At 39.8% G+C, this 19557-nt stretch overlaps 1 protein-coding gene across 5 annotated transcripts in view; it reads right to left on the minus strand.

Moving 5' to 3' along the window:
* HERC2 (HECT and RLD domain containing E3 ubiquitin protein ligase 2) overlaps positions 1 to 19557 on the minus strand; it is a 230121-nt gene that overhangs the window by 180080 nt on the left and 30484 nt on the right. For 4 of the 5 annotated variants that reach the window (XM_029224735.1, XM_029224734.1, XM_029224737.1 and 1 more), the window contains 9 exons: positions 18651 to 18788; positions 9195 to 9414; positions 6609 to 6709; positions 5967 to 6123; positions 5412 to 5522; positions 4695 to 4866; positions 2797 to 2970; positions 945 to 1133; positions 234 to 385 (listed from right to left, as the gene is read on the minus strand). In XM_029224735.1, coding sequence (XP_029080568.1) covers positions 234 to 385; positions 945 to 1133; positions 2797 to 2970; positions 4695 to 4866; positions 5412 to 5522; positions 5967 to 6123; positions 6609 to 6709; positions 9195 to 9414; positions 18651 to 18788 — 1414 coding nt within the window. The remainder of the gene's footprint in view (positions 1 to 233; positions 386 to 944; positions 1134 to 2796; positions 2971 to 4694; positions 4867 to 5411; positions 5523 to 5966; positions 6124 to 6608; positions 6710 to 9194; positions 9415 to 18650; positions 18789 to 19557) is intronic. The other variant, XM_029224738.1, reaches the window with a different exon arrangement.

The following is a 19557-nucleotide window of genomic DNA, read 5'->3' on the forward strand; positions in this document are numbered from 1 at the left end:
AGGAGTAGCAAAAGCTGGGGGAGAGGAACATGAAGGCCAGCTGCCATCACTCCCTGTGCTGGGGGCACGACTGCCCAGGGCCACCAGAGCACTGATCCCCCTCGGCAGCCCTCTCCGTCCTAGCCCTACATGTCTGAGCAGCTGCAAAACACCTCACCACACTTTTCTTTTCCACCCTATTTTGGTTACAGCAGCACAAGAGTGTGTCAATTACAGGAATAGGCTGTACATACACTGTGTCCCCGTGGCCTAGACGTCCACCATCCCCACAGCCCCAGGAATACACCTCTCCGGTGGCTGCCAAGGCCAGGTAGTGGTGACCGTCCGAATGGGCAGCAATTTTTACAATGTTTCTGGAGGCAAGACCCTGGACCAGCTGTGGAGCCTAAAAAGGTAAAAATAGGAAGAAAACTGGTAAGCAGTCCAAGGACAAAGAAAACAGCATGACTCGCCTCAACCCTGTACCTTACGTTGACAAACTCCTCTCGAACTGAAAGATCATGAGCCTCTGGTGGTTGCCAGGCCACCTGTCCAGTCACCCTGCCCAGCACCAACAGAAGAGCACCAGGCGGGTGGCCTCCACGTGCTCAGAAGTGAAGAGCTCCTTCCTTTAACAGGAACGTGCCCAATCTGCCACCAACCCCACGACTGCTTCATTTGTTACTACCTTCCTGGCCCCCAAAGTGAAATGACGTTACAGTTTACAAATGGGAATAACAGCTGGCAATAAATGGCGCTGTAAGGAGTTCCTGAGCTTAAAAACTGAGAAATTCTGCCCCCAAAATCTTGACAATAATGATCACGATTAAAATTTTTAAACACAACTAATAATATACAATGAGCAGGTGCCTATAAATCTTCAGAAGTCAACCGACAGAAAGAAAGACAAGATCCACAGCACCCATAGCAAAGAGGCCCCTCCACCAACCCGCCCCAGAACCTACCAGCGTGTCACTGTTGTAGGCCTGCGTGTACACACGGCCATTCCTCGACAAGATCAAGAAGCGCTTCTCTGCACAGGCGATCTGTGTGACCCCAAGGTTGGCAAGGCCTTCACACTGAATTGGACCGATCACATTGGCATAGTATTTCCATCCTATTAACCCCCATCCTATGACCTCTTGCAATGATCCCTGTCAGACAACAACGTAAGGAAACATTTTCTTTATATCAGCAAGAAAATTCTTTCTTAGACAAAAGAAAGAATAATTCGTGCAAGGAGTAACGATGAGATACAGTAAGATAAAAATAAAGGAAGTAAAGAAAGCTGATTCACAACATCAAAATAACTCAGAATACCCCATATGGCCTCAGTTAGCAGGTAAGATGAAGTAACTGAACAGGTTTCTTTTCCACAGCATTTCATTTTAACAGAGCCCATTAAAAAGTAGTACAAGTAGACCTGAAACATATTTTAAAATGCTCAAACCATATCAGGTTACCACTTCGCCGTTACAGGCAGGGACCCGAAGGCCTAAGCACAAGCCTAGGAGACAAGTGTCCCTGGCTGTTGGTGGGGGGGGAGAGGAATGAAGCCACGTGAGAGCAATTCGGGGATAATCAGCTCACGTGTCCACCACATCGGGTACATCACCACTGCAGACGCGTGCACACACATAGAGGAACAAAGGTAGAGGGTAGCCATCGCAGCATTACCTGAGTAGCAAGCTTCTGGCAACACAAGTGTCCACCAATAGGAGACATTTTAAAAAATCATGATACGTCCACATGTGGAACACTAAGTTTCTTTTAAAAATAAAGAGAGACGCTCTGCTTACTTATACAGAGAGCTCTTCAGTAGTCGGCTTAGTGAAAAAACAAGCTTCAGAAGTGATATAATACAATACTGCTGAGAGAGCTGAAAGGATGCATAAGGGACCAGAAGCATGAGAGGCACAGGTGGGGAAAGAGGGCGAGGAGGCAGTGGGAGAGGAAGTGACAGGGTGTCTCTGCATTTAGTTTTCATTGTTGAACCATAGGAATGTATTACTTATCTGGAAAACATAAATACCTGCAAAATAAAATAAATACTCCTCGTATTAAACATTAAAAGTTAGAAGGAATTCCCTGGCAGTCCAGTGGATGGGACTCTGCGCTCTCGTTGCCGGGGACCAGCTTCAATCCCTGGTCAGGGAACTAAGATCCCACAAGCCACATGGCTCAGCCAAAGGAAAAAAGCATTAAAAATTAGAAAAATCTGCAGTTTGCTGTACAGCAGAAACTAACACAACATTGTAAATCAACTAGAGTCCAATAAAAATTAATTTAATAAATAAATAAAAGTACTTATGCTGCCAAAACAAAGAAAACCATTAGAAAAATCTGGATTCAAAACCAGGATTCTTCTGCGTGACCTTGGCCAAGGTTCGGTACCACTCCAAACGGCAGCCTTCTCATCGACACAATGGGGCAGCATAGTGATGGTCGGGTGCGTCTGTGTGAGGTCCTCCGTGGGCCTGCACCAGCAGGCACCCACACACCCAGCTTAGTGTCAGACACGTCACTACCTTTCTCCTGAGGAAGACAGCGTGGCATGTGGCTGTGAGAAGGCAGGAGAGCGCTCCAGGGACGTGCCCCTGAATCTGGAACCTGGGACACGGGGTGGGTCCTGAACCGCTGTGTGCCTCGGCCTGCTCATCACCCACTGTGACCGCTAACAACGCCTTAAAGCGTATACATGTTTAAAAGCTGAAAGCCAAATCCACCCCAACAGCAGAGAAAGTGAGTCTCCACACAGGTACAGAATGAGAACCTAGGAACATACACACAGAGAATAAACAATGCTCTCGCACTGACCTTATGAGAGGTCGGAGAGCTACAGAGAGGTGGCATACAGGGGGTGGCCAGGCGGTCCAGGTGGGCCATGACAACAACCGCAGTCTGTCGTAAGTCTATGGCAAGCTCGCTGTCTCGCGGAAGAGTGAGGTACCTCAGGAAGCTCTCATTGGGGCTCAGAGGGCCAGACAGAAGCTAGAGAAGAAAAGTAAAGAAACATCTTCAGAAACGGTGGGAAAAATTAAAGTAACACAGTTAGCCTTTAACCACTCTTTATATTTTGGTATTCACAGTTAGACATTATCTGTAAACCTGCCCCTTTCTGGCTATCAAGTAAGAAGTGTTGCTGACGCATTGAGATCTATACACGCACCGCACACAGTGGTGCCCACACATCTGCACATCCGTCACCTGTGTGCCAACTCCACACAGGTAAATGACACAGCCCGACCGTCCTCAGGTTCACTACCCCAAGGACCCTCGAGAGAACTCAGAGCAATCTTCCTGGGAACAAAGCACTGTACCTCAACCTGGCTTTGAAAACTGAAAACAAAAACCACTTACTTTAATCTAAATGCTGCCCACTCATCAGAAAACCTAATTTTATTTGCACATTAAGTAATAATTCTAATTCTTCTGAAGCCAGAATAGCTTTATTATCACTAAAGACTGCAAAGTGAAAGAATAATTAGGCTGAAACTTCATAACGGAATAGCTAAGTCTTTCCAGAAAAGACCTGCAAGATCAAACTTGTACCTCTAAAAAGCCACAGCCCCAGGGGTGTGGAGCTGGACGGGCCCTGCTGTGCCACCAGCCTCAGCTTCCTGGGACTAAACACAGTGATGACTTATGTGACATTCTCTGCGTGGTGCCCCACACTCAGGAAGGGCCAACAAAGTGAGTCGCTATTTCCAACGCTCTTTTTCTAATATTTTTCTGAAAGTGTGCATTTCAGACTTGGCTCCACGCTGCCAACGCAGCTGTTGCTGGCTAATGGAGGTGCCGTCCATAAACAGCACGTGGAGGAGGACAGAGCGGGAAGAGAAGATTTGCCTGGGCCCTGGAAGGGTCAACACCAACCCACAGTAACTGCCCTCAATGCAGATAGAGTGAGGTATCATGGCAGAACAGCTCCTCTGAACCAGATGCGCGCTCCCTCCCACGCCAGCCGAGCCTCGCTCCTGCGCCATGGCCCCATGTCATCACCGCAGGCGCCGTAAGAACGCACTCTTTCTGAAATATCATCAGGATTTTTACCCATCTTCATGCCGCTACTAACTCGGTTAGCCGCATCACAGCCAAACCACAACACAACTGGCTGCCGGGAACACAAAAGCGCTAAACGCACAAAAGGCTCAGGGGCTCCAGCGTAGCAGAAAGGAAACTGCATGGCCAGCAAGGCAGCAGATGGATCTCTGTAAAAGCACAAGCTGATATTTGTTAAGAAACATGGTCCTAATACACACTATCCAAAATGAACATAAAGGGCCAGGGTCTATAAAACACAGCTGGCTCTGGTCACTCCTTAGTTGCTGCAAAGAATCCGAATGTGATCATGCGATGTTCTGCTGTATCAACTGTGACCTACACAATGACCTGCCATAGCCAATCCCACACCTGACTCACTGTTTGCTTCGTTTTTTTTCTTTATTTTTGGTCATACCGCACAGCTTGCAGGATCTTAATTCCCCGACCAGGGATTGAACCCGTGCCCCCTGCAGTGGAAGCACGGAGTCTTAACCACTGGACCACCAGGGAAGTCTCTGATTCACTGTTTTAATGGCCAAAACCACTCTCCCCCCAGAAGCAACTACCACCACAGATAATGTGCTCTGGTCTTGTTTATAAAAGGCTAACTCCTTTAGGATAAGTGAAATGAAGAGAGCTACTTAAGTGCAAAGTCTCATGATGATACCTACATGAGTGTCACCTTCTGTATGGGGGGCATCTTTACTGCACATGATGCTCTGGAACCTTTGCAGCAAAGGAAGAAGGGGGGCGCTGGTACCCTGGGCAGACCGCTCATTGTCAGTTTCCTGTGTCCCACTGTCCCACAATTGAAGCAGCAACAGGATAGCAGATAACATTTGGCTGGAAGAGAAATTATCTTTATTCTCTAGTAAAAACTTTAACATTTTTTGCCATGGTCTGTAAAAAATAAAAGCAGACAGCTAAATAAAACTGAAGAAATACTTTAGATTCGAAAGGAAACTAAAACAAGGCCCTGAAAACAATTCTTGGCAGTAAAATCCCTAAATCAATGCCAAGATTTTAGCACAAGACATCTACCTTCTGTGGATGAGAAACATAAAACCAGTTCAGAAGCTCAAATAGCACTTTCTACAGGGAATTTCTAGGACCTTAAATTAATGGAATAAAAATAACTATTTGAAGAAAATTAAGAGAGAGAGGGAAAAGAAATAACAGTTCCTCAACTACTAGAAAGTTGAACAGAAAAAAGGAAGTGAAGAAAACTTAAGTGTACCCAGGTCTGAAAATAGAGGGTCTGGGACACGGTTCTTTGATCACAGACCACCACACATTTCCTACAGTCACAGATAGTTCAATGAAATGCAACAGCTGCTCAGATACAGAGGCATCTCCCTACAGCACTCCCAGCCTATGGCACCCCTCACCTCAGCGTGCCTCTCTGCACAGCCAGCTCTAACAGGATGGCCAGGGCCAGGTGCTGGTCCTGCAGGGGGATACTTCCTGGCCCTTTGGTACCAGGCGTTCCATGAACATCCCTGAAATGACAGCAGAGGATGCAGGGACAAAGTAACAACAGACCTTAAAGACATACTTAAAACAAGCATGTTGTTAATGTTAAATTAAGTACCTTCCCTTTCCCATGGAGAAATATATTTTTAATATTTAGAATCAGGTTTCTGAGACTTGCTTACTCAAATTTAATCAGAGATTCTAAAGCATACAATTAACCTGTAAAGATAAGTTTTTATTAAAAGTATTAATTCAGATACTATATGATGATTACATTAGAAGACATATTCCAAGTTGCTGTAGCATAAAACTACTTGTATCATTATTCAAATCATGAGCCTGAGGGTACGCTGGAAACACTCCAGAAACCAACCTACTAAATTTCTTAGCTCTAAAGAGAAGAAGGTGAGACGAGACTGCAAAGCATGCTGGAACCGTTCACACAGTAAAATGTGAGAGGAAGAACTCACCCGGTCACGACGGACCTGAGGAAGCGGGTTGCTCTTTCTACCACCTCCAGCCACACAGAGGACACTGTGCTCTCATCAAAGAGCGAGGCCTCGGGCAGGGCTCTCAGGGCGTCCAGGGATTCCTGCAACAGCTCGCTGCAGAGGTCCGCATCCTCCCCTGGGCACACACAAGGCAGATGACGCCACCCGTACCCGGGCAGCACACAGAGTTCTCCCCACTCTCCCAGGCAGGTCTCCTACCCCCAGAGTGAGAGGATGCCACTGGCAGGTTTTCAATCTCTCACTTTCCTCTCAATGAGATACCGCAAGAACTCAGAGACTAACACTGAACAGTTGCTCCAACGTCAATTCTTTATTTTATGACTCTCATGTGAGCAATTCTAATTTCTGGTTCTCCTAGAAAATAAATCAGTACAGAGGCACTGCGGTGGTTCACCTGGGATGTATGTGCATACGCACCTTTTTTCTTAGAAGCACAGGCCTGCAAAGTCAAACAGACTGTGAAGCCTCTCATTTTACAAACAAGGAAAATGAGGCCTAGAGAGCACATGGGATCAACCCAGGGGCACTTGGTGGCAGAAGTGAGGAAAGAACCCACATCCCCTGATGTGGCAGGAAACAGAACACGCGGGGCACACGTACCTGACCGCCAGGCCCTGCGCAAGAAAGCAAAGGCAAAGGAGAGCGCTGCTCGGGATCCAACTCTCGCAAGGCCTTCCACCCCTTTGCCTGTGGGCCGGGAACTGCGGACAACATACATGGGGGGGGTGTGGGAATTGGTCAGTCAGAGGCATGTGCAAATTCTAAAATAAAATAAGTAATACGAAAGGATTTGTTCCAAAATGTGATCAATGGGTTTCTTTAGATAGCAGGATCACAAATGACTTTTAGTTTCACGCTTTAAAGACTTTTATCAAATGTCCTTTGTAAAGGAAAAGTTTTCTCTTTGAGGGAAAAAAAAAGACAGTTAAAAAGAATTTTAAATGACTTGCTAAAACACTCATGAAATAAACTCAGGGAACTAATATTATTAGTTGGGGGAAGACAGATGATAAACGAAATAAACAGATAAACATAAAAGGGGGATTCAACTTACAAAGTAAAGAAAAGGCAGGTGAGGGGTAAGGAGCACACAGAAAACAAGGCAGCAAGTGCCGACGCTCAGCCCCAGGCCTGGGCATCCGCTCTGGCCCTCCCTAGGCCCTGCCTAGGGCTATGTGGCTGCTAGGTCTGCAGGCCCCGTCATGTGCTCTTCTCCTTCACCCACACTCCCACCTACCTCAGCAGGTAACCCCGCCTGAACTACCTCAGCAGGTAACCCCGCCTGAATTTAGTGCTTTTCATTCTCACGTGTTTTTTAAGCATTTTTCTACTTATACATGTTAATTTAACAAGACATGGTTTCATTTTGCACGTATTAAGAAGTTATACAAAACATAAAAATCATCCTTTTAAAAAAAACCTAGAATACAAAAATGTGTGTACAATATAAACTCAATCATACATAGCAAGAAATTTTATTTTCAACTTTATACTGTTATGTATTTCTACTATATACTTCACTCTCCAAATTTACTCTAATTTGCTTTCATAATTAGGGAGAAATGCTATTTAAAATGGGCAATCATATAGAATGATCTTCCCAAGATACAATATCAAGTCAAATTAGCAGTGAGGAATGTGGGGACCCACAGAGGCAGCTGGTATGCGCACGTCTATGAATCCTGAACAGTGCAGGATACGTGCTTGGGGAGCTCTATGAGGAAACAACCCTCTAAGAAAGCTGTACCAGGAGAGGCATGAAGCTGGGGTTCCCCTCAGCCAATCGTGACCTCATCCACGGAGAAAGAGCCAAACAGTCCTAAATCTGTACCGTGTAAAAACTGCTAAATCTTCAACAAGTGGCTCTCCATTTTACAGCTATTTAAGAAAACAGAAATAGAAATAGCTTGGACCCACCCCCATCTACGCCAATCAACTATCCAACCCACAGCCAGTTCTACGAAAAAGGTAAAACCCACTACTATCCAAAAAAGTCGAGAAATTAGGGAAAGATATCTACTAAAATTTAGGAGATAACACTACACATCTAACAGAATGGCTAAAATAAATAAGTGACAACACCACCAAATGCTGACGAGGATATGGAGAAATGGAACCACTCATACATGGCGGATGAGAATGTGAAATGGTACAGCTATTCCGGAATCAGTACGAAAATGTCTTACAAACCTAAACGTAAGACCCAGCAATTGCACCCTAGGCATTTATTCCAGAGAAATGAAACTTAAGTTCACACAAAAACCTGTACACAAATATTCACAACAGCTTTATTCAAAATACTCAAAAATGATAACCGAGATATCCTTCAAAGGCTGAGTGGTTAAACACAATGTGGCACATCCATACGTGGAATCCTGCTCAACAATGATGATACATTCACCTACTTGGAAGAATCTCAAAGGAATAATGCTGAGTGAAAAAGCCAACCTCAAAAGGTTACATAATAAACATGGAGAACAGGTTAATGGTTGCAGCTATAAAAAAGGGTCCTTGTCCTGTACCCTGTGGCAGTACTGACAGAAATCTACACCTGTGATAAAATTTCATGCATACACACATACACAGAGGATTGAAAGCATGTAAAACGGGAAATCTGAGTAAGACTGGTACAATGTATCAAAGTCGATATCCTAGTTGTGATTTTTGTACTACAGTTTTGCAAGTGAAAAACTAGGGAAACTGGCTGAAGGGTATAAGGAATCTCTCTGTATTTCTTACAACTGCATGTGAATCCATAAAAGCATCTCTTGTAAGAAAAGAATAAGTAAATCACATTAAGAAGAAAAAAAATGAAGCATCTAAACTAGTTAAGCACTACTACAATGTGATAATTCCCTACCCGGTACCAAAACAAAAAGAATATAATGTTCAGATCCCATTTTCAAATCTAGACATGCCAATCTAAACTTTTGACTGGCTTCTACACTTACTGACAGAACAGGGTCTTTAAAATAATGGTACAGGTTACAGCATAGCCTGTTACTTTATGAGCAAATTGGGAAAGCCATTCTCCAGATTATATGAAACATACAAAAAGGGAAAGAAAGAGTAAAATTTCAGAAAACAAAAACAGACTATATTGAAAGCCTTAATTAAACTTTCTTAAACAAAACAGCATGAGTTTTATATTTAGCTGGTATCAGGATTCTTTCTTAATTATATTACCTTTTTTTGTCCACAGGAGGCAAAGAAACGCTGCTGCTTTTCCACTTAACTTTGACATTCTCCTGAAAAACAGTTCTATTCAAGGCAATGAAGTATCGTTCCAAAACGACGAGTCTCTGCTTGAGCCTCAGGGCTGAAAGGGTGGTGGTGGCTGACTGGATGGCCAGAGCTTGTTGCTCTCTAACCAACACAGAAAGACACTCCTTCAGTTCATTCACCTCTAGAAAACAAGATAAAACATCCAACCTCTGAATATCATGGGCACAGTTTGTTGTAACATTATAAAATGGGTAACAATAATAGGTAATAGCTGAGTGCTTAATATGTGCCACAAACGGTTTTAAGCAGTTTACATACATTAGGTAATCCTCACAGGCACCATTAAGAGGTAGTACTGTGCATGCATTCTATGGAGGAGGAAACTGAGGCACAGAGTGCTTGCCCAAGGTCACCCAGCTGAGTATGGCACACGGGAGACCACTCTTAGCCACCATGTTATACTGCCCCTCTGTAAACATGGTATAAAAGTTTTTAACACAAAATTGTGAAGTCAATCCTTATCAGCAACACATTTCCTAGATAGAAAAACTACATCCAGTATTTTCATGTTATAAAACCAAATCCAAAATAAAAACAGTTTCAATAAATTGCCCAGCATACATGACTGATGAGAGGTAATACATTTATGGAATATTTCAGAGAAAGATGAAGTAACTAGTCAGAATGTGCTATGGGTAAGTAGTATTTCATCATACTGTTCTCTCTACTGTGTATGTTTGAAATTTTCTACACTTAAGGACTTTTTTTTTTAGGTACCTAGAAGAAAATTACGTGAATGAAAATAACTAAAAGGAGTCTTAAGTTGAACTGCCTTAAGTTGAACTGTAAACTAAGTTACCTTCCACCAACCCCCTATACCAATAAAGCACCTGTAAATTAAGTTACCTTCCACCAAACCCCTATACCAATAAAGCACCCCAGTGGTAACAAGAGCAGGAGAGGTCCTATGCTTGTTTTTCTATCTCTGATATTTATTAGCTATGAAGCCAAAACAGTCATCGCCCTGGTAGCCTCATATACCAAGAGACAAAAGTCACACACCTACTGACTTCCCCTATACGGAAGACATTTATTTTTTAGCTACCCATGACCTAAACATGCTTTTCCTATGGGAGAGAAGGAGATCATAGAAGGCATCAGATGGATACACCTCACCACTCTCTAGGGAGGCCACCAGGACAAAGCTTTCCTCTCCACACACAGGAACTATGGCACAGAGATGCACATCCAGACACCAGAGGTTGGATGCTAAGTCTGGAAAGCTCCACTAGCTAAAATGGCTAATCATTATAGAAAACTAGATGGAAAAAATATGTCTTTTTGTGTTTTTTGTGTCTTTCTCGTTTTTTTTGAAAAATACTTTTGGAACTTCCCTGGTGGTCCAGTGACTAAGACTCCATGCTTCCAATGCAAGGGGTGAGGGTTCGATCCCTGGTCTGGGAACTAAGATCCCACATGCTGTGCGGCATGGCCAAAAAAGGAAAAAAAAATTTTTTTTTAAATACAGATTTCAGAAACACTAAAAGCAATGTAACAGAAAAATATGAGAAAAACATTAATAAATGTTTTTAAAAAATACTTTAAATTCCAAACTAGGCTCAAGATGAAGAAGCAGAAAGATTTATACATGAAGTACCATCCCTACCCTTCACAGGCATCCTTGCAGAATCACCTCTGGCCCAGCACTGATAGGTGCCTGAGGCCCTGCATACATATGGGAGACTTCACTGAGACAAGCCCTGTCAAAGACAGTTTGTCTACACATCCCCCATGCAGAATTTCTTCCAGAAATCAGGCCTAAGAAAAGCTTTACCTTCCTAAATAATCACTATGTTTTCTACTTTGAAATAATAATACGTCTCTCTTCCGCGTTGCTGCAAAGCCCAGAGACAACCGTGAAGCTCAAAGAGAGCCTTCATGCCCTTGAGCCTGCTCTCCTTCCTGATGTCCTAACGGTGCTTGCCCTGCCCAACTCCTAATGCCTAGTCAATCAGTCATTTATTGTAGGATACCTTGAAACAAGTAGGTGAGTAAATAAAGTAACAAAGAAACAAATCATGGAGACCATGGGGGGAGCCAGCAGAACTCCCATCCCCTCCTGGCAGTAACAAGGTATAGCACACTCTTGCCCTGCCAGAATGGTGTCACAGAAAACCAATCAAACAGAGTCTCAGAACATAACGTGAAGATGTCCATGTTTCAACAGAAAGTCACTCATCACATCAAGAGCCAGGATGATCTCAAAATAAATTTTAAAAAGACAATCAATAGATGGAAACATCAAGATGACAGAGACGTTAGAATACTCTCATAAAGATTTTAAAGAAGCCACAATAAAAAAATGCTCCAAAAAGCAAAAACAAACACACTTGAAACATATGAAAAAATAGAAAACCTAAGACAAGAAAAAGGAGATTTATTTAAAAAAGAAAAAAAAGAACCAAATGGAAATTTTGGAACCAAAAAACCTAATAACCAAAATAAAGTTTGGTGAAAGGGCTCAACAGTAGAATGGAAAAAAATAAAGATGAATCACTAAATTAGAAGCCAGAAGTTGCCAATCGAATAAGGAGAGAAAATACACTGGAAAAATAAAATTGCACTGAACTGAAAACATGCTAGAAGGATTCAATGGCGCATTACATGAAGCAGCAGAAAAGCTCAGTAAACTCAAAGACAGGGCACTGTAATTCACCCAGTCAGAGCAACAAAAAGAAAAAACAATGAAAAAATGTGAAAATAGGTTAAGGGATATACGACACAATATCAAGCAGACTTCACAGGGTCCCAGAAGGAGAAGAGGCAGAGAAAGGGACAGAAAACTTATTTGATGTAATATAGGAAAAAACTTCCCTAACCTGGGGAAGGAAACAGACATTGAGATCCAGGAAGTCCAGAGAGTTCCAAACCACAGAAAACTAAAGACACCCACAACAAAACACATCATAATTAAAATGTCAAAGGTTAAAAATAAGATAAAAATCTTAAAAGCAGCAAGAGAAAAACAACTTGTTAGATTCAAGGGAACCCCTATAAGACTGTAAGTAGATTTTTCAGCAGAAATTTTGCAAGGCAGAAGAGAGTGGCATAATATATTCAAAGCCTGAATGAAAAAAACTTCTTTACCCAACAAACATATCAAGTAGCAAGTGAAGGAGAGATAAAGAGTTTTCTAGACAAGTAAAAGTTAAAGGAGTTCATCACCACTAATCTAGCCTTAACAGAAATGATAAAAAGAGTTCTTTAAGCTGAAAAGAAAGAGAACTAATTAGTAACAAGAAAACATTTGAAAGTATAAATCTCACTGGTAAAAGTAAATATATAATAAAGGTAGTGGATTAATAACTTAAAAACTGAGTATAAAGGTTAAATGACAAAAGAAGTAAAAATAACTATAACAAACAATTAAGGGATATATAAGATAAAAAGTTGCAAATTATGACATCAAATACACAAAACATGGGAGAGGAGGATAAAAATGCAAAGCTTAGAATGTGTTCAAACGTATGTTTATTTATAAATAGAATGTTATAAATACAAGCTGTTATATGTAAGCTTCATGGTAGCCACAAAGCAAAAAACTATAGTAGATACACAAAAGATAATGAGAAAGGAACCTAGGCATACCATTAAAGAGAATCATCAAATCACAAAGGAGAACTACAAAACAGCCAGGAATAAAACAATTATCATAACGGCAATAAAAACAAACGTTATCAATAAATGTAAATGGAGTAAATTCACCAATAAAAAGACACAGAGTGGTTGAAAGGATTTTAAAAAAAAAGAACTCATCTATATACTGCCTACAAGAGACTCACTTCAGACATAAGGACACAACACACAGACTGAAAGTGAAGGGATGGAAAAAGATATTCCATGCAAATGAAAACCAAAAGAAAGTTGGGGTACCTATACTTACATCAGATAAATAGATTTTAAAACAAAAGTGTAATAAGAGACAAAGAAGGGCATTATATAATGATAAAGGGGTGAGTCCAACAAGAGAATATAACATTTGTAAATACCTATACACCCAACATAGGAGTAACTAAATATAAAGCAAATCTTAACAGACCTAAAGGGAGAAATTGATAGCAATACAATAATAGTATTGTATTATAGTATAGTAAAGGACTTTAATACACCCCTTACATCAACAGATAAATCATCCAGACAGAAAAATCATTAAAATAACATCTGCCTCATATGACATGTTAGATCTGATGACCTTAACGGATATATACAGAACATTCCATCCAAAAGTAACAGAATACACATTCTTCTCAAGTGCACATGAGACATTCTCCAGACTATCACGTATTAGGTCACAATAAACTTAATTAGACTGAAATCACATCAAGCATCTTTCTGAACCACAAAGTTATGAAACTGGAAATCAATTACAAGATGAAAACTGGAAAATTCACAAATATGTGGAGATTAAACAACATGCTACTGAACAACCAATAGGTCAAGGAAGAAATCAAAAGAAAAACAAAAAAATACCTTGAGACAAATGAAAATGGAAATACAACATACCCAAACTTATGGGATGTAGCAAAAGCAGTTCTAAGAGGGAAGTTCAGAACAATAAATGCCTACCTCAAAAAAACAAGAAAAATCTCAAATAAACAAGAAACCAGGTAGCCTAAATAAACACCTAAAGAAAAACATAAATGAAGCCCAAAGTTTTTAGAAGGAAGGAAATAACAAAGATCAGAGTGGGAACAAATGAAAGAGATTACAAAGACAATAGAAAAGATAAATAAAACCAACAGTTGTTTTTTGAAAAGATAAACAAAACTAACAAACTGTTAGCTAGAATCACCAAGAAATAAAGAGGGCCCAAATAAATAAAATCATAAACGAAAGTGGAAATGTTACAGCTGGTACCACAGAAAGACGAAGACAACTTAGAAGGAATAAATTCCTAGAAACATACAAACTGCCAAGACTGAATCATAAAGAAATAGAAAGTATGACCAGACCAATTACTTGTAAGGAGACTGAATCAGTAATTAAAAACCTCCAAACAAACAAAACTCCAGAACCAGAGGGCTTCACTGGTGAATTATGCAAAACCTTCAAAGACGAATTAATACCGATACTTCTCAAACTCTTACAAAAAAAATAGAAAATGAGAGAATACTTCCAAACTCATTTTACAAGGCCAGCATTACCCTGATACCAAAACCAGACAAGACAACCACCAGGCAAGAAAATTACAGGACAACTTCCCTGATGTTCACAGATGCAAAAAACCTTCAACAAAATATTAGCAAACCAAATTCAACAATACATTAAAAGGATCATACATCATGATCAATTGGAATTTATTCCAGAGATACGAGGATGGTTCAACATCCACAAATCAATCAATGTGCTATACCACATTAACAAACTGAAGGATAAAAATCATTTGACAGAATTCAATATCCATTTATCATAAAAACTCTCACAAAAGTGGGTACAGAGGGACCATACCTCAATGTAATCAAGGCCACATATGACAAGCCCAGAGCTAATATCATACTCAGTGGTGAAAAGCTAAAACATTTCCTCTAAGATCAGGAATAAGACAAGGTTGCCTACTCTCACAACTTTTTTTCAACACAGTATGTGAAGTCCTAGCCACAGCAATCAAACAAGAAAAAGTAATCCAAACGGTAAAGGAACAGGTAAAACTGTCACTGTTTGCAGTGACATGACAGCATACATGGAAAATCCTAAAGACACTCCAAAAAACTACCAGAACTTGTCAATGAATTTGGTAAAGTTTTAGGATACAAAATTAATAAACACAAATCTGCTGCATTTCTACTCATGAATGATGAACTATCAGAACAAGAAATTAAGAAAACAGTCCCATTTACAGTTGCATCAAAAAGAATAAAGTACCCAGGAATAAATCTAAGGAGGTAAAAGAACCATAGTCAAAAAACTGTAAGACACTCATGAAGGAAATCGAAGACTACACAAACAGATGGAAAGATATACTGTGCTCGTATACTGAGAGAATTAATATTGCTTAAATGACGATACTGCCCATCTACAGATTCAATGCAATCCCTATCAAAATCCCAATGGCATTTTTCACAAAACTAAAACAAATAATTCTAAAATTTGTACGGAAACACAAAAACCCCTAATAGCTAAAACATTCTTGAGAAAGAAGAACAACGATGAGGTATCATGCTCCCTGATTTTAAACTATACTACAAAGCTACAGTAATCAAAACAGTATGGTACTGGCACAGAAACAGACACATACATCAATGGAAAAGAATAGAAAGCCCAGAATGAACCCTTATATGGGCAATTAATCAAAAAGAGGTAAAAATATACAATGGAAAAAAGACAGCCTCTTCAACACATGATGTTGGGAAAACTGGACCTCTACATGCAAAACTGGACTACTCTCTCACACCATGCACAAAAAAAATTCAAAATGGATTTAAGACTTAAATGTAAGACCTGAAACCATAAAACTTCTAGAAGAAAACACAGGCAGTACACTCTTTGACAATGGCCCTAGCAATATCTTTCTGGATATGTCTCCTCAGGCAAGGGAAACAAAGGCAAAAGTAAACTAACGGGACTACATCAAACTAAAAAGCTTCTGCATAGTGAAGAAAACTATCAACAAAAGGATAAGGCCTATACACTACCAAACGTAAAATAGACAGCTAGTGGGAAGCAGCTGCATGGCACAGGGAGATCAGCTAGGTGGTTTGTGACCACCTAGAGGGGTGGGATAGGGAGGGTGGGAGGGAGGGAGATGCAAGAGGGAAGAGATATGGGAACATATGTATATATATAACTGGTTCACTTTGTTATAAAGCAGAAACTAACACACCATTGTAAAGCAATTATACTCCAATAAAGATGTTAAAAAAACAAAAACAGATAAGGCTGCCTACTGAATAGGAGAAGACATTTACAAACAATATATCTGATAGCGGGTTAATATCCAAAATACACGAAGAACTCATTTAACTCAACATTAAAACAAACAAACTACCCAATTAAAAAAATGGGCAGAGGACCTGAACAGATATTTTTCCAAAGAAGACATTTAAATGGCAAACAGGCACATAAAAAGACGTTCAACATCACTAATCATCAGGGAAATGCAAATCAAAACCACAGTGAAATAGATACCACCTCACACCTGTCAGAATGGCTATTATCAGAAAGGCAACAAATAACAAGTGTTGACAAAGATGTGGAGAAAAGAGAAGCCTTGTGCACTGTTTGTGGGAATGTAAATTGGTGCAGCTACAATGGACAACAATATGGAGATGTCTCAAAAAATTAAATATAGCACTACCATATGATCCAGCAATCCCACTTCTGGGTATTTATACAAAGAAAACAAAAACACCTATTAGAAAAGATATAAGTACCCCTATGTTCATTGCAGCATTGTTTACAATTGCCAAAATATGAAAGCAACCTATGTGCCCATCAATAAATGAATGGATAAAGAAGATGTGATAAATATAGATACAGATATACACACACACACAAAATATCACTCAACTATAAAAGGGAATAAAATCTTGCTATTTGTGACAACATGGATGGACCTAGAGGGTATTACGTTAAGTGAAATAAGTCAGATAGAGAAAGACAAATACTGTATGATTTCACTTATATATGGAATCTAAAAAGTGAAACAAATAAATAAACATAACTAAACAGAGTCAAAGATACAGAGAACAAACAGGTAGTTGCCAGTAGGGAGAAAAGTGGGAGGTGAGGGAGATTAAGAGGTACAAACAACCAGTTGCAAAGGAAATGAGTCAGGGCTAAAATATGACACAAATGAACCTATCTACAAAACAGAAACAGACTCACAGACACAGAGAACAGACTGGTGGTTGCCAAGGGGGAGGAGTGGGGAAGGGATGGATTGGGAGTTTGTGACTAGCAGATGCAAACTATTATATATAGAATGGATAAACAACAAGGTCCTACTGTATAGCACAGGAAACTATATTCAGTATCCTGTGATAAACCATAATGGAAAAGAATTTTTAAAAGAATGTATGTATATGTATAACTGAATCACTTTGCCATACAGCAGAAATTAACACAACACTGTAAATCAACTATACTTCAATAAAAAAAAATGAGTTATGGGTATGAAATATACAGTGTGGGGAATACAGTCAGTAATTAGGTAACATTTTTGTATAGTAACAGATCATAACTAGACTTATTGTGATGACCATTTTGAAACATATAGAAATATCAAATCACTATGTCGTATAACAGGGAGTAACACAACGTTGTAGGTCAATTCTACTTCAAAAACAAAGAAACAAACTCATAGGAAAAGAGATCAGATTTGTGGTTACCAGAGGCAGGGGGTGGGGGGAGGGGGAATTGGCTGAAGGGGGTCATAAGGCAGAAACCTCCAGTTATAAGATAAGTAAGTACTAGTGATGTAATGAACAACACGATAAAGATAATTAATGCTGCTATATGTTAATATGGAAGTTAGAAGAGGAAACCCTAAGATTTCTCATCACGAGGAAAAAATATTTTTTCTATTTCTTTAATTTTGTATCTATATGAGATGATGGATGTTCACTGAACTTTTTGTGGTAATCATTTCATGATATTTGTAAGTCAAACCATTATGCTGTACACTATACACTACTTTATGTCAATTACAGCTCAATAAAACTTGAGAAAAAAAAGTTAAACACAGAATTACCACATGATCCAGCAATTTTACCCCTAGGTATATACGCAATGAATTGAAGCAGAGACTCTAACTCGTGTACACCTATGTTCTTAGCAGCACTATTCCCAATAGCCAAAAGGTGGAAGCAACTCAAATGCCCATCCACAGATGGAGGAACAAAATGTGGTATATACATACAATGGAATATTATTCAGCGTTAAAGAGGAAGGAAATTCTGACACATGCTACAACATGAATGAATCTTGAAGACATTATGCTAAATAAAGTAACAAGCCAGATACAAAAAGACAAATATTATGATTCCACTTATATGAGGTAACTAGACTAGTCAAAATCCTAAAAACAGAAAGTTAGTGGCTCCCAGGGGGCTAGGGAAGAAAGGGGAGTTATCATTTAATAAGTACAGAATTCCACTTTGGGAAGATGAAGAGGCTCTGGAAATGGGTAGTGGTCATAACTGCACAACAGTGTGAATGTATTTAATGTCACTGAACTGTATACTTAAAACTGACTGAAATGGTAAAATGTATGTTATGCACAGTCTATTACAAAATAAAAAAATTTTAAGTTTAATTTTTAAAAATTCTATGACCAAAAAAAAGTCCACCTACTCTATCTAGAAAATGAGCGCTGGATCAATCGTTCCAAAGTACCAAAAGTTCAGAAGATCATAATACCTGGTTGCTTGCCCCACACCCAGCTCTCTAGGATTGATTTGGCCCTATATGCAGGTGCAGGAGTTTCTTCCTCTTCTTTTTTCTCTTTGTCATTTAGATCTTCTTTCTTTGTTCCGATCTGCATATCAACACCATCATCTGGAAAATTTTTTAAAAATTTAAGTGTATAAATTGCTTTTTTAAATGTAACATCTACTTGCCAACACCATCATCTGGAAAAAAAATTTTTTAATGTACATGTATAAATTGCTTTTTAAAATGTAACATCTCTTTCCCAGTCGCTCCCAGAAATGGAAAGGTTAAGTTACAACACACATCATTAGCTGACCATTTGATGGTTGGGAAAAAATAAATTACATGACTCATCAACATAACAGAAACAGTGTGATTTATTAAGTAATGAATAGCCCAGTGACCCTTTTAATTTAAAAAATCGATATTCCAATTGTCCTTTGAAGCATGTCTTCCAAAATATTCCAATTTCTTACTACATCTCACAACTAAGAAACTTAGTCTTTGATATTAACATTAACTGTTTTCATCCAGTGATTCCCAACTGCTGTGTCCACGGGAAGGGAGGATGTGGAATCAGAGTATGATTCAATGATCATTTTCAACTCTATACATTGCCCTACTCCACCACCAACTGAGAACCAGTGCTACACAGGGCCACTACCACTGAGGGAGCGTAATTCAGGAGCACTGCAATACAGCAGAAATGTGAGAACCACGACTTTAGGCCACTGACAAGTTTCAGTCAAGAAAAAATGTCATGAAACTCCTTACACAGTAAGTTAAGAGAGAACTAATATTAACATAGAGGTGTAAATGTGTCCTAGCCTAGAAAGCCCTTACTAAACGAACTATTTTCTAAATGACATAATTAGAAATATACAGTTGACCCTTG

Source organism: Monodon monoceros, unplaced genomic scaffold (genome assembly GCF_005190385.1).
Source record: "Monodon monoceros isolate NGI ecotype Baffin Bay Population unplaced genomic scaffold, NGI_Narwhal_1 Super_Scaffold_16, whole genome shotgun sequence".
NCBI classification, from domain to species: domain Eukaryota; kingdom Metazoa; phylum Chordata; class Mammalia; order Artiodactyla; family Monodontidae; genus Monodon; species Monodon monoceros.